General features: G+C 39.7%; 1 protein-coding gene across 2 annotated transcripts in view; it reads left to right on the top strand.

Annotated features, from left to right (window-relative positions):
- Positions 1-13,516, top strand: part of LOC126266880 (gamma-soluble NSF attachment protein-like) — a 140,945-nt gene that overhangs the window by 56,465 nt on the left and 70,964 nt on the right. For both annotated transcript variants that reach the window (XM_049971541.1, XM_049971542.1), the window contains one exon: positions 7,672-7,911. In XM_049971541.1, the coding sequence (XP_049827498.1) occupies positions 7,672-7,911 (240 nt within the window). The remainder of the gene's footprint in view (positions 1-7,671; positions 7,912-13,516) is intronic.

Below are 13,516 nucleotides of genomic sequence, written 5' to 3'. Positions count from 1 at the left end.
GCTCCGGTCGAGTTGTCCGATCGCCATATGTGTCAAACAGCTCCTCTACGGGCTTGGGTGTTTCCCTGTTCCACCTCCTTTCTGGGCCCCTGTGCGTACACCCCCATGGTGTGTGCCTTGCCCTTGCCTTCGGCTCGACTTGGCACGGGCCCGAAGGACTCAGTCCCTCCGGAGGCCTTCCTGGCCACGTGTCAGGGCTCTGGCATTGTCTACACTGACGGTTCGATGGTTGCTGGTCGTGTCGGTTATGTACTAACTCTAGGGGACCATTCTGAACAACATTCATTGCCGGCTGGCTGCAGTGTTACTGCTGAGCTGGTCGCCATCTTTCGTGCCCTAGCGTATATCCGCTCCTGCTCAGGTGAGTCCTTCGTTATCTGTAGCGATTCCCTGAGCGGTTTACGAGCTCTCGACCAGTGTTTCCCTCGTTCTCGTCTGGTAATGGCTATCCAGGAGTCCCTGCATACTCTTGCGCATTGCTGCTGCTCTGTGGTCTTCGTGTGGACCCCAGGCCATGTTGGGATACCCGGCAATGAGAATGTTGACCGCCTGGCGAAAGAGGCCACCAGTGCACCATCTCTGGAGATTGGCCTCCCGGCGACTGGTTTGCAAGCAGTCTTACGCCGCACAGTTCTCTCGTTTTGGGATGCTGAATGGCGCGGTCTGACCACCCCTAACAAACTCCGTGCCATCAAGGACACGACGACTGTGTGGCACTCCTCCATGCGAGTCTCTCGCAAGGAGTCTGTCGTCCTCTGCCAACTGCGCATTGGGCACACACGGATGACTCGCGGCCACTTATTGCGTTGTGTGGACCCCCCGTCTATGCCGCTGCAGCTTGGCATTGACAGTGGCCCACGTTTTGCTGGACTGTCCACTTTTATCTGTGCTCAGGCAGACGTTTGAGCTGCCTGACACGCTCTCTGCTCTTTTATTAGATGACTCTGCCATGGTGGACTTGGTTTTGCGTTTTATTCAGGCAGGGGGTTTTTATACTTTAATCTGAATGTTTGTTTTATAGTATTGATTCTGGCTTTCAGCCTCTGATTTTAAACTGTGTTTTTAATATGTTCTTGGTGGTTGGCTTTTCCTTTTTTTTTTTTTCTCCATGGTCGGCCAACCACCACCACACTGTGTGTTTTAATTTGTTTTGTCTGGTCTCTGTCAGAGTATTTCATGTCCTGTTTCATCTGCTGTCTTTCCTGTTGTTCGTTTTTTGTTCTTTTTGGATGGTTATAGTTTTTTTTTTTTTTAAAGGGACCGATGACCATGGTAGTCTGGTCCCTTTAATCCCACAAACCAACCAACCAACCTTCTTTCTGTTAAATAGCATCATAATTTTTTTTCACCAATGGATTTCAGTACTTTCTATTTGTTATTCTATCTATCTGTCCAATCTTCAACATTATTGTATAGCATCACATTTCAAGGCTTCTGTTGTCTTGTTGTTTGAGCTGCTTATTGGCCACATCTCACTTCCATACAAGGCAACTTTCAGAAAAGACATCCTAACTTGTAAATTTATATCAAGTGTTATCAAATTCCTCTTTTTCATTTTCATCTTTTTTCTGTTGTCAGTCTGCATTTTATATCAACTCAGCATTGGCCATCACAAGATACTTTGCTTCCCAAATAACAACTTCCATCTACGACTTTTAGTGTCTCATTTCCTAATCTAATTCCTTCAGCCTGGTGTACTTCAACTACATTCCGTTACCCTTGTTTTGCTATTGTTGTTCAACTCTGATAGAATTAAAATTTCACATTCAAACTGCAAATATTTTATTTCTCATCCAATAACTGTAATTCCATTTCCAGATTTCTCCTTGGTTCAGCCTAATAACATCAGTGATAGGGTACAACTCACTCATATCAACATCTGTTTCCGTTTCATGTGCTTCGACTCCTAACTACAATTTGGTTTCTGCACAAATTGTAAATAACATTTTGCTTACTGTATTTTATCACGGCTGGTTTCAAATTTCCTAGTGTAGTCCAGTCAGTATTGTTAAAAGCTTTACCTGCATCTACAAATGCTGTAAATGTAGGTGTGTGATTCTTCAAGCTATCTTCTAAGACAAGTCATAGGATCAATATTACCTTGTGTCTGCCAACATTTCTCCAGACTCCAAACTCATCTTTCCCAAGGTCAACCTCTACCTGATCTTCCATTATTCTGTAAATAATTTGGGTCAGTATTTTACAAACTTGATTTATTATACTGATGGTTTGGCGGTATTCACAACTTTTGGCACCTTCTGTCTTTGCAGTTGTAATTCTTGCTGTTTCCCAAAGTTGGAGAGTATTTCACGTGTTTCACATACAGGGTGAAACAGAGCTCTATCAAATTCTGCTTGCAGTATCGTATCTCCATCTCATCATCATCTTCACTCCCACCTGTATATTCCTTCCACATTTCAGTTTTCCCTTGTTTGTTTAGTCCTGGCTTGTTATGAGCTCTTGAGTTTCATAGAGCTGCTTCTCTCTCCAAAGGTGTCTCTAATTTTCCTATAGACAGCAGCTATCGTAATTCTAGTTACACATGCATCTACAGCCTTGCATTCGTCCTTCATCGTTTTCTGCATAACCATTTTCCACTTTGTGTCGACCTCATTTTTTACAGGTCTATATTCCCTTTTGCGAGCTTCTTTTGCCACATTTTCATATTTTTCCTCCATTTGTCAATTAAATTCAGTATCTTCTGTGTTATCTAGGGATTCCCACTATGCCTTGATTTCTGAGCTATTTGATTTTCTGTGTTCCCTATTTCATCTCTCAAAGCTACCCATATGTTTCCTGTTGTATTCCTTTTCCCTGTTGCCTAATGATACCTCTGAAACTATCATGACCCTGTTTCCTTCAATTTATCCAGGCACCATCTCTTTATTTTCCTACTTTTTTGCAATTTTTTTTATTTGTTGTGTGCTGTGGAAAACAAATTATATTCATTTCATATTTGCCCCCCTGGAAATGGCTTACAGTTTAAAAACTGGTTTTGATATCTGTCATACCATTACATAATATGTCTGAAACATTCCAGCATCTTCAGCTCTCTTCCATGTGTACAACTGCCTTTCATGATTCTTAAACCAAGTATTAAGAATGATGAAAGTATCCGCTGCATAATTTTGCCAGATGGCTTCCTCTCTCATTCCTTTCCACCAGCCCATGTTTTCCTACTTTTTTATGTCATTTTTTCACCACTAGCCAATTTCAGAGTCTCGTCACAATTAGATTTTCATTGTCTATAACTGTCTCAATACTTTCCTTTATCTTATCGTACATTCTTTTAATCTCTTCACTGAGCGAGGTGTGCAGTGGTTAGCACACTGGCGTTGCATTCGGGAGGACCATGGTTCAAACCTGCATCCAGCCATCCTGATTTAGGTTTTCTGTGATTTCCCTAAATCACTCCAGGCAAATGGCGGGATGGTTCCTTTAAAGGGCATGGCCGATTTCCTTACCCATCCTTCCCTACTCCGATGGGACCAATGACCTCGCTGTTCGGTCCCCTCCGCCAAACCAACCAAACTTTTAATCTCTTCATCTGCAGAGGCAGTTGGCAAATAACTTTTACTACTGTGGTGGGTGTCCATTTCACATCCATCTTGGCTATGACAGTGTGCTCACTGTGCAGTTAATAGTTTACCCGCATTTCTATTTTCTTATTCATTGTTAGGCCTATTCCTGCTTTACTATTATCAAATTTTGTGTTGGTAAACCTGTGCTGACATGACCAAAAGTCCTGTTCTTCCTGTCACCGCATTTCGCTAATTCCCACTATTTCTCACATCAGGCTATCCATTACTGTTTTTAAATTCTTTACCACATCTACCCAATTAAGGGGCCTAACACTACATGCTCTGACCTGTAGGATGCCACTCTTGTTTTTCCTGATGGCAATATCATCCTTAGTAGTGTCCTGCTTGGAGATCTGAAAGGGGGACTATTTTATCCCTGGATATTTTACTTGAGAGGATGTGAACATAATTAAGTCATTCTGTATAGCTACATGCCTTCAGGGCGAGTGGAGGGTTTATTGTTGTAGTTTACCCTTGCTTTCAGCTGCTTGCTGTACTAGAACAGCAGAGTCATGTTGGCTGTTCTTACGAGACCAGATGATCCAACCATCCAGATTGATGCACCTGCAGTTGCTGAAAAGGCTGCAGCTCCTCTTAAGAAATCATGAATTAGTCTGGCCTCTACACAGATACCCCTCTGCTATAGTTTCAGCTAAGATTCACACATTAGGAAACAATTTGTGCTTGGTTCTGTCATATATTCACAGCATTCAGTGGATATTGTATTTCAGTTGTTATGACAGCCAGATGTAAATCACACCTTCAGCTCTATTGGACACAGGGCAGATATCTGTCTCACTTAATCATGTAACTTGACTGTAGCTGCCTCAGAGATGGTCACATTTGAAAAATATAAACAGATGAATTAATTTAACATTTCATGTGGGGCAGGAACATATGTTCTGGAAACATAACAAACAGTCCCTCCTTTAATTGCGTTTTTTTCTGAGTCAGTAGTGGCTCAGATACCATTCTTTCCTCACACCTTGCTAATTTCAAATATTTAACAGTTGTCATAGCTCTAATTATAAACATAGCCTAACATATAAAATTATAGGTGTTTGCATGATTTTTTTTTTCATAGCCATTATTACTACTATTATTATTTTATTATTACTATTACTAAACTTGATTGGCCACGTTTGACCCCTTGTCAGTCTATGTTCACTTGCTCTTTAAAGATTGGACTGCTTGCTTCTTGCGCTCAGCCCAGTACTTTTTCATTTGTTCTGAATGCAATTTTCCTAACTCGTCTGAAATCTCTACCGGTATTCTGTGCATCATTTCTGCTGAAAATTCATGATTCATAAGGAGAGTGTTAATTTTGATTTTGTTCTCTGCATCATTAATTCTAAGTCCGACTGCTTCAAGAGCTTTCTGAATTTCTTTGACCCCCTGTCCTGTCTTCTTTCCAAGACTTCTCATCACCAGTTGTTTCAAAATCCTGTTGTCAGGCAGTCGTAAGACATGAAAGAAATAAGAGATTCTTTTCTTCTTCATTGTTCTGGAGGTTGTGTCTTACAATAGACAGTTTGATTAAGGAGGATTCTCCAGACTCCATCAAACTTGTATTTTTTTATTGACGCATGTCCTGATAATTCTTCATTCAGTTTTAAGGGGTTGATTGGTTCTTCTTTAATTTTTAATTTGGAACAGAGTTTCACAAGCATAAGTCGCTTTTGGGAGTGTTACAGTTTTATAATGTTGGGTCTTAGTGTCTGTTGACTGGCATTTCTTATTATATGTTGACCAGATTACACCCCAAGTTGTGCTGTTTTCATTTTGTTGGTTCTACTTATCATGTTGCTTTCTCACCCAAGTTGTGCAAAATAATTTCTCCAAGATATTTAAGTTATAGAACTATGTTAATTGCTTGATCATTTAAGAAGATTTTTATCCATGCAAAGAGGTTTCATCGCATGATTTCAGTTTTTTCAAAAGATATTTGTAATCCTATTTTTGAAGCAATTTTCTGGGGGCTTGTGATCTGAGCACAAATTTCTTCCATGTCAAGGGCTAAGAGAGCTAAATTGTCAGAAAACCCAAGGAAGTTTGCTCTTATTGCTGGTTTTCCTCCAATTTTGATTTTACATGGATTTTCTTTTTGCCAGATTGTCATGATGTCATCGAGGGCCATCATGCATCTTGCGTGATGTCTGTGGCGAGCACGGGTCCCCAAGCTGGGTCTGGTGTTGCTTACAATTACTTGTGCCCGGCCCCTCACTTTCCTCTGTCTTATCTGACCTCTCTTGGTCAGCCCTTGTTCTTTAATGACCCCGATTTTATTACGTATGGAGGCCTAGGGTGTCTTTCATTTTCATGCCTTTAATGGCCCTTGTCTTTCTTCAGCCAATTTCTTCAATTCTCAAAGTGTCCATCTTCACAATTTCATGTTGTCATCTTTCATCCTTCATCATCACCTTTCTGAATAACATTCAGAATTGTAATTCGAGGATTTACCCTCACAGCTAGGTACACCTTAGACAGTCGACCGTACTCATATTAGTATAACTACATCTGAACATCGCATATAAGAACCAGAAGATTGGGAGAATTTGAGTTTTTGCTTGAACATACGTCCATATACTATTAGAATTATTTCCATGGGACCAGGGATAGATTGTGAAGTGTAATGTACTTACACATGCTGGATATATTGTACATGCAAATAATTGCTGTTTTGAAGCAAATTCAACAAGACTTCAATCAAAAAATGTCAATTGAAAAAAATTATTAAATTCACAGAGACAGATGGGGTGGCAGCTAGTGCTTTTAACAAGGACAATTGACCATACTGCTGGAAAAAAAGTTCAATGTTTTTGAGTGCTAGCAACTCGTCATTCTTGCAGAATCTTCCAATCTGATGTGTTGACATTCTTATCCACTCGTTCTACTAAATACTCATTACACATTCCCAGTCGGCGGATGAAGGCTGATTCTTTGGATTGAAAGGTTCTGCAAGAATGATGCTAAACTAATACTAAAGGACTTTTACGTCCTTAAGACAACACTCTTAGCTTAGGTTACAAAGATTAATTAGTTGGAGGTGGAGATGATGGGGCAAGGAAGATGTGGTGGAGAATTGGCTAAGAGGGCTCACCATGTATCGAAAGGGGAGAAACAGTGGTGAAGGAAAAGGAGTGGGAAATATTAGTAACCATTGTGCCAGTATTCTTCAGTTATGACAGAAAGGAGAAGTAGAGTGAGAAGTACATGGGAAAAGGGGGGAAGGGGGGAGGGGAAGGCATAGTGAGCAATTATGCAGGTGGAGAATAAATTAAAAAAAATTGGCAAACACAGTGAATATCTGGAAGGGGTGTGGGGTTATATTAACATGTTTTTTTAACTGCATTATTCTCTCCACTTCCCACTTGCTCTTTTAATTTTTATGTTTACTGCTATCTCTTCTGTTATCTCCACATTGAACCTGAGACAAGTGTATTATCTTTTATAGCCTACTCTCACATCTTCTCTTTAATCATTATTTTCCCTTGCCCCCACAATGGGTGTGTACCTTTAACCTGTTGTCTGTGTGACCTATCTCACCTTTGCAACCAATTCCTCTTTCCTCCCTGAAGAAGGCACCTAAGTTTCGAAAGCTGAGATAGTATTTTCTGGTTCAAGTATGATAAATTGTCTCCAGAAGGACAGCAATAGCCAGCTTTGCTGTTCCTGGTAGCTTAACTCTTTTCTGAATCACTGTAGTAAATAATGTACTTTAAATTTGATAAAAATTGTCAGCAAAGTTAAATTGTGTACGGGTCATTTGTGCTATTTATATAAGGGGGGAGGGTGGGCTCCTAAATATTTGGCCTCCACCTTATCCCCCATCCCTTTTGTATGCAAATATTGTCCTTGTCTTTTTGTTTCCACCAGTAAAGGAAAATCATGAAAATCTGTAACATTCGGATCAGTTCTCTATTTTGTAAACATAAAGAATAAAAAGGAAGATTTGTAATGGTCTTATTACATAGGCTTGCTAGAGCTATCTTCATAGTTAAGATGTTTTAAAAAACTCTAAAAATCAAATGCTGTTGCATTATAAATTAAATAATTATACATGACTTTCCTCTACCATTTCTTACTATAGGTTCAGACGTTGGAGATGTTGTTACAAGCCTATGATGAAGAAGATGCTGAAAATGCTCGTGCAGCACTCAACAGTCCTTTCATTAAACACATGGATGTGGAATACTCGAGGCTTGCACGTGATTTGCGTCTCCCAGAGGGTGTTGCTGTTCCCCGTGCTGCTGTTCGTGAAAATGCTGCCCCATCATATGTTTCTCCCAATGCTCCTCCTCCTGCTGCCACAACTGCTGGTGCTCCTGAGGTACATGTTACTTTGTGTCATGTAAACAGTTTGAATAGAGATGTATCTATATATTTAATGGTGTCACAGCTAACCGAAACAGTATTACATGTGTGAAAAACAGTGACTTGATAATGCAGTTCTTTTAGCTGTAATTTGCATTTGTTAGACATGCCATTTTCATGAACTGAATGAACATTATATACTGGTCTTATATTTTCTATATTTCAAGCTCATCATAAAGTCATGTGTAAATTGATTGGCATATATATTAATTCTGTTTTTACTTACTGGGTGTATGAGTACTGCACAGTATAGCGAGTGGATGGCACAGGACGGATGTAACCAATTTGGCTCAGTGTTTGAGTAGAAGCAAGTGTGTGACACTTTGAACTTTGTGAAATATTTTGTCTGAGTGGGCCTTGGAAAACAGAAAACACTCTTGAAAGTTGTTCGATTACTTTGTGAGCAAAGTTTGAATAACAATTGTACAGTTAGTGGTGTGGTGCAGTCGGTAAGTGTAAGAGCTATGATTCGGCAGCTTTAGTTAGATTCCCACTGTTACTTTTTATTTTATTTTATTTTATTTATTTTCAATATTATACTTCATGGAATGGCACAGCAGTTTTGACGGTGTATTGTGAGACATTCAGCAATGAGGAAGGCAAGCTAACATTTACTGTGAAGATTATTCTACCAAAATTTACTCCTTTTACTAATCCTGTGATGACTATTCTTATCACCAAGTCAAAAATGTAATTAAAAGATTACAAAGTGCCCTTGGTTTGCTGCAACAACAGTGAGAATTATTATCAAGGGAAGATTCAATTAACATACACTACTGGCCATTAAAATTGCTACACCAAGAAGAAACGCAGATGATAAACAGGTATTCATTGGACAAATATATTATACTAGAACTGACATGTGATTACATTTTCACGCAATTTGGATGCATAGATCCTGAGAAATCAGTACCCAGAGCAACCACCTCTGGCCGTAATAACGGCCTTGATAAGCCTGGGCATTGAGTCAAACAGAGCTTGGATGGCGTGTACAGGTACAGCTGCCCATGCAGCTTTAACACGATACCACAATTCATCAAGAGTAGTGACTGGCATATTATGATGAGCCAGTTGCCCAGCCACCATTGACCAGACTTTTCAGGTGGTGAGAGATCTGGAGAATGTGCTGGCTAGGGCATCCAGAAAGGCCCGTACAGGTCCTGCAATATGCGGTTGTGCATTATCCTGCAGAAATGTAGGGTTTTGCAGGGATTGAATGAAGGGTAGAACCATGGGTCATAGCACATCTGAAATGTAACGTCCAGTGTTCAAAGTGCCGTCAATGCAAACAAGAGGTGACAGAGATGTGTAACCAATGGCGCCCCATACCATAACGCCAGTTGATACGCCAGTATGGCGATGGCGAATACACGCTTCCAATGTGCGTTCACCTTGATGTCGCCAAACACGGATATGACTATCATGATGCTGTAAACAGAACCTGGATTTATCCGAAAAAGTGACGTTTTGCCATTCGTGCACCCAGGTTCATCGTTGAGTACACCATCACAGGTGCTCCTGTCTGTGATGCAGCGTCAAGGGTAACCACAGCCATGGTTTCCGAGCTGATAGTCCATGCTGCTGCAAACGTCGTCGAACTGTTCACGCAGATGGTTGTTGTCTTGCAAATGTCCCCATCTCTTGACTCAGGGATCGAGACGTGATTGCATGATCCATTACAGCCATGCGAATAAGATACCTGTCATCTCGACTGCTAGTGATACGAGGCCATTGGGGTCCAGCACGGCATTCCCTATTACCCTCCTGAACCCACCGATTCCATATTCTGCTATTCTGCTAACAGTCATTGGATCTCGACCAACGCGAGCAGCAATGTCATGATACGATAAATCGCAATCGCGATACACTACAATCTGACCTTTATCAAAGTCGGAAACGTGATGATACGCATTTCTCCTCCTTACACGAGGCATCATGACGACGTTTCACCAGGCAACCTCGGTCAACTGCTGTTTGTGTATGAGAAATGGGTTGGAAACTTTCCTCGTGTCAGCACGTTGTAGGTGTCGCCACCGGCGCCAACCTTGTGTGAATGCCCTGAAAAGCTAATCATTTGAATATCGCAGCATCTTCTTCCTGTTCGTTAAATTTTGCGTCTGCAGCATGTCATCTTCATGGTGTAGCAATTTTAATGGCCAGTAGTGTACATTTGATCATGCAGTATCAATTCAGTGCTCCCGTTTTCATCCCTGTGATTAGATCTGCTCGGTATGCATCAAAATTGACAGAGGAAAGACTCCCATAAATGTGAATGAAGTATGCTTTCCACTCAAGCATATTTTTTTAAAAAAAATGGTCTTACCCAAAAAATGCATTCACAAAATGTTCTTGGTGTGAGCAATATTTATGTTTTAAATGTTTCTTTGACTCCTGTCACCCAAAAAATGTAGTGTTATGCCCTGTAACATTACTTTTCTTGGGTGATAATTGTCAAAGAAATATTTAAAACATGTATATTGTTCACAACCTGTAATAAACAGAATGAAGATAATTCCTTACTAGAATTTTTGAAAATATTGCTTTTATTCAAAACTTCATCTAGTTATGAAAATGAACAGTTTAACTATATTCATCATTCAGATCAAAATAATCTTAAATTGTAAATTGTATATATTAATTTTGTTTGTATATAAATTGGGCTATTAAACTATATTTAAATTTTATAATTGATAGTCTAATATTGTGAGGAATAAAATACAATGAATAAAAAATGTGGATAGCAGTGGGAATTGAACTCAAGCTGCTGAATTATCACTCCTTATGATTCCCGACTGTGACATGCTACTAACTGCACAGTTGTTATCCAAACACTGCTTACATCATAATCAGAAAACTACACCCATAATTTGGTCCAGTTTACTGAAAGCAGTTGGTTGTATACAGCCTGTCACTTTATCCAGTCTTTTTTGAAACTGTATCAACCTGTTTGGCATGTGTAGAATTCTCCCAGATCGTTGCAGGATATTCTGATGGGGAGAATCATAGTGCCAGATGTCCAAAGCACTTTCTGTTGAGCACCGCAGGCTATTCCTGTAGGTTTGTGGATTGTTTCTGTTCCTTGCAAGTACTTTGATTTATTTTTTTTGCTTTGACTGTAAGGGAATGGTCCACCTTTATGCCAAAGTATTTGAGAGTATTACAACAAAATAGTTGTTCTCCTCTCCAGCTGATATTCAGTTTCCTTTCAGCTTCCGTATTTCTTAGATGAAATGTTTAAACTTGTCACTCCAGATCATGGTTTCAAATGTTTATCATCAGGTCTTTGACAGCTCTTTCCAGCTTCAATTTTACTTCCGCAAAGACTTTACCTTTGGCACCAATCCCTGTATAACCAGCATAATGAAATGTTTTAACTCCAGACATTGTTTGTTGCTCTTCATGTAGACATTATATTATACACACAGTTCCATGAGAGGCGCCATTTTTCTGAACCCTCCATTGACTCTTTTTTGGTACTACTGGGTGGCAAAGTGTCTCCTATTTTGCAGCAAATATTGGATGAATTGTGTTAAGTGGTAATCCTTTGTGACTGAACACATTTCTAACCAGCTTTCTGTGGCTAGCCATAGCATAATCTGCTGTAAGGTCAATGAAAGCGACACCTATAAGTTGACCTCTGTAACATCCATCCTCAATATTATGGGCCAAACTAACTGTATTGCTGTTTTCTGTGTGTGTTTGTGTTTGTGTTTGTGTTTGTGTGTGTGTGTGTGTGTGTGTGTGTGTGTGTGTGTGTGTGTGTGTGTGTGTGTAGAATTCTCCCAGATCATTGCAGGATATTCTGATGGGGAGAATCATAGTGCCAGATGTCCAAAGCACTTTCTGTTGAGCACCGCAGGCTTTCCTGCAATGCTGTGGATGTCTGAATGAATCCTCAGCCACTGACCTCTCATTGCTGCATATGAGTTACTTCCATATCTTGGTGCATAAAAAAATTAGAGTATTTATCATGCAACATATATGCCTCATTGTGTATTATCACTTGCTAAAAACCTCTTTTCGGTATCTTGAATCATTCTTGACATTATGATATTTTTATGAGCATGATAAGGACGTATCATTACCAAGATAGACACGAAGCCCACACCCACCACATCTGGCTCTACATATGAAGAAATTGAAGAAGTGCATGATGAGATAAAAGAAATTATTCAGATAGTTAAGGGAGATGAAAATTTATGGTGATGGACTGGAATTCGATGATAGAGAAAGAAGGAAAAGTAGTAGGAGAGTATGGAATGAGGGGAAAGGAATGGAAGAGGAAGTAGCACGGTAGCATTCTGCACAGAGTATAATTTAATGATAGTTAACACTAAGAATCGTGAAAGAAAGTTATATGTGTGGAAGAGATTTGGAAACATATGAAGGTTTCAGATTCAGCATATAATGGGAAGACAGAGCTCGGAACCAGATTTTAAGTTGTAGGACCTTTCATGGGCAGATGTAGACTCTGATCAAATTTTATTCATTGTGAACTGTAGATTTAAGCTGAAGAAATTTAAAAAATATAGGAAATATAGGAGATGGGACCTGTATAAGTTGAGAGAACCAGAGGTGGTTAAGAGTTTGAGGGAGCATAAGGCAACAGTTAGTTAGAAGAGGGGAATGGAATACAGTAGAAGGTGGGTTGGTATCTTTGAGAGATGAAGTAGTGAAGGCAGCAGAGGATCAAATAGGGGAACAAGACAAGACCTAGTAGAAATTATTGGATAACACAAGAGATATTGAATTTAATTGATCACAGAACAAATATAAAAATGCAGCAAATGAGGTAGGTGAAACGGAATACAAATGTCTAAAAAAATGAAATTGATAAGAAGTGCAAAATGGCCAAGCATGAGTTGCTGGAGGACAAATGTAAGGGTGTATAAGCATATATCACTAGGGGAAAGATAAATACTGCCTACAGAAAAATTAAAGAGGTCTTTGGAGAAAAGATAAGCAACCGTGTGAATATCAAAAGCACAGATGAAAAGTCCAAAGCAAAGAACAGAAAGCTGAAAGATGGAAGGCCTATATAAAGAGTCTATAAAAAGGAGATGAAGTTGAAGGCAGTATTATAGAAGTGGAAGAGGACATAGATGGAGGGAGACATGATGCTGCAAGAATAATTTGACAGAGCTCTGAAGGGCTCTGTAGGGGGCAGGTAAAATTCCCTCAGACTTCAAGCAGAATATAATAATTCCAATTCCAAAGCAAACAGATGCTGACAGATGTGAATATTACTGAACTACCAGTTTAATAAGTCAGGATTGCAAAATACCAACATACATTCTTTACAGAAGAATGGGAAAACTGGTAGAAGCTGACATCAGAGATCAGTTGGGATTTTGGGACATATAGGAACACACAGGCAACTTTGACCCTACAACTGGACTTAGAAGATAGGTTAAGAAAAGGCAAACCTGTGTTTATAGCATTCATAAACTTAGAGAAAGCTTTTGACAATGTTGACTGGCATACACTCTTTGGAATCCTGAAGATAGCAAGGGTAAAATACAGGGGGCAAAAGGGTATTTACAACTTGTACAGAGACCAGA

Source organism: Schistocerca gregaria, chromosome 4 (assembly GCF_023897955.1).
Source record: "Schistocerca gregaria isolate iqSchGreg1 chromosome 4, iqSchGreg1.2, whole genome shotgun sequence".
Classification (NCBI taxonomy): Eukaryota; Metazoa; Arthropoda; class Insecta; order Orthoptera; family Acrididae; genus Schistocerca; species Schistocerca gregaria.
This window is presented reverse-complemented; position numbering and strand designations above follow the sequence as displayed.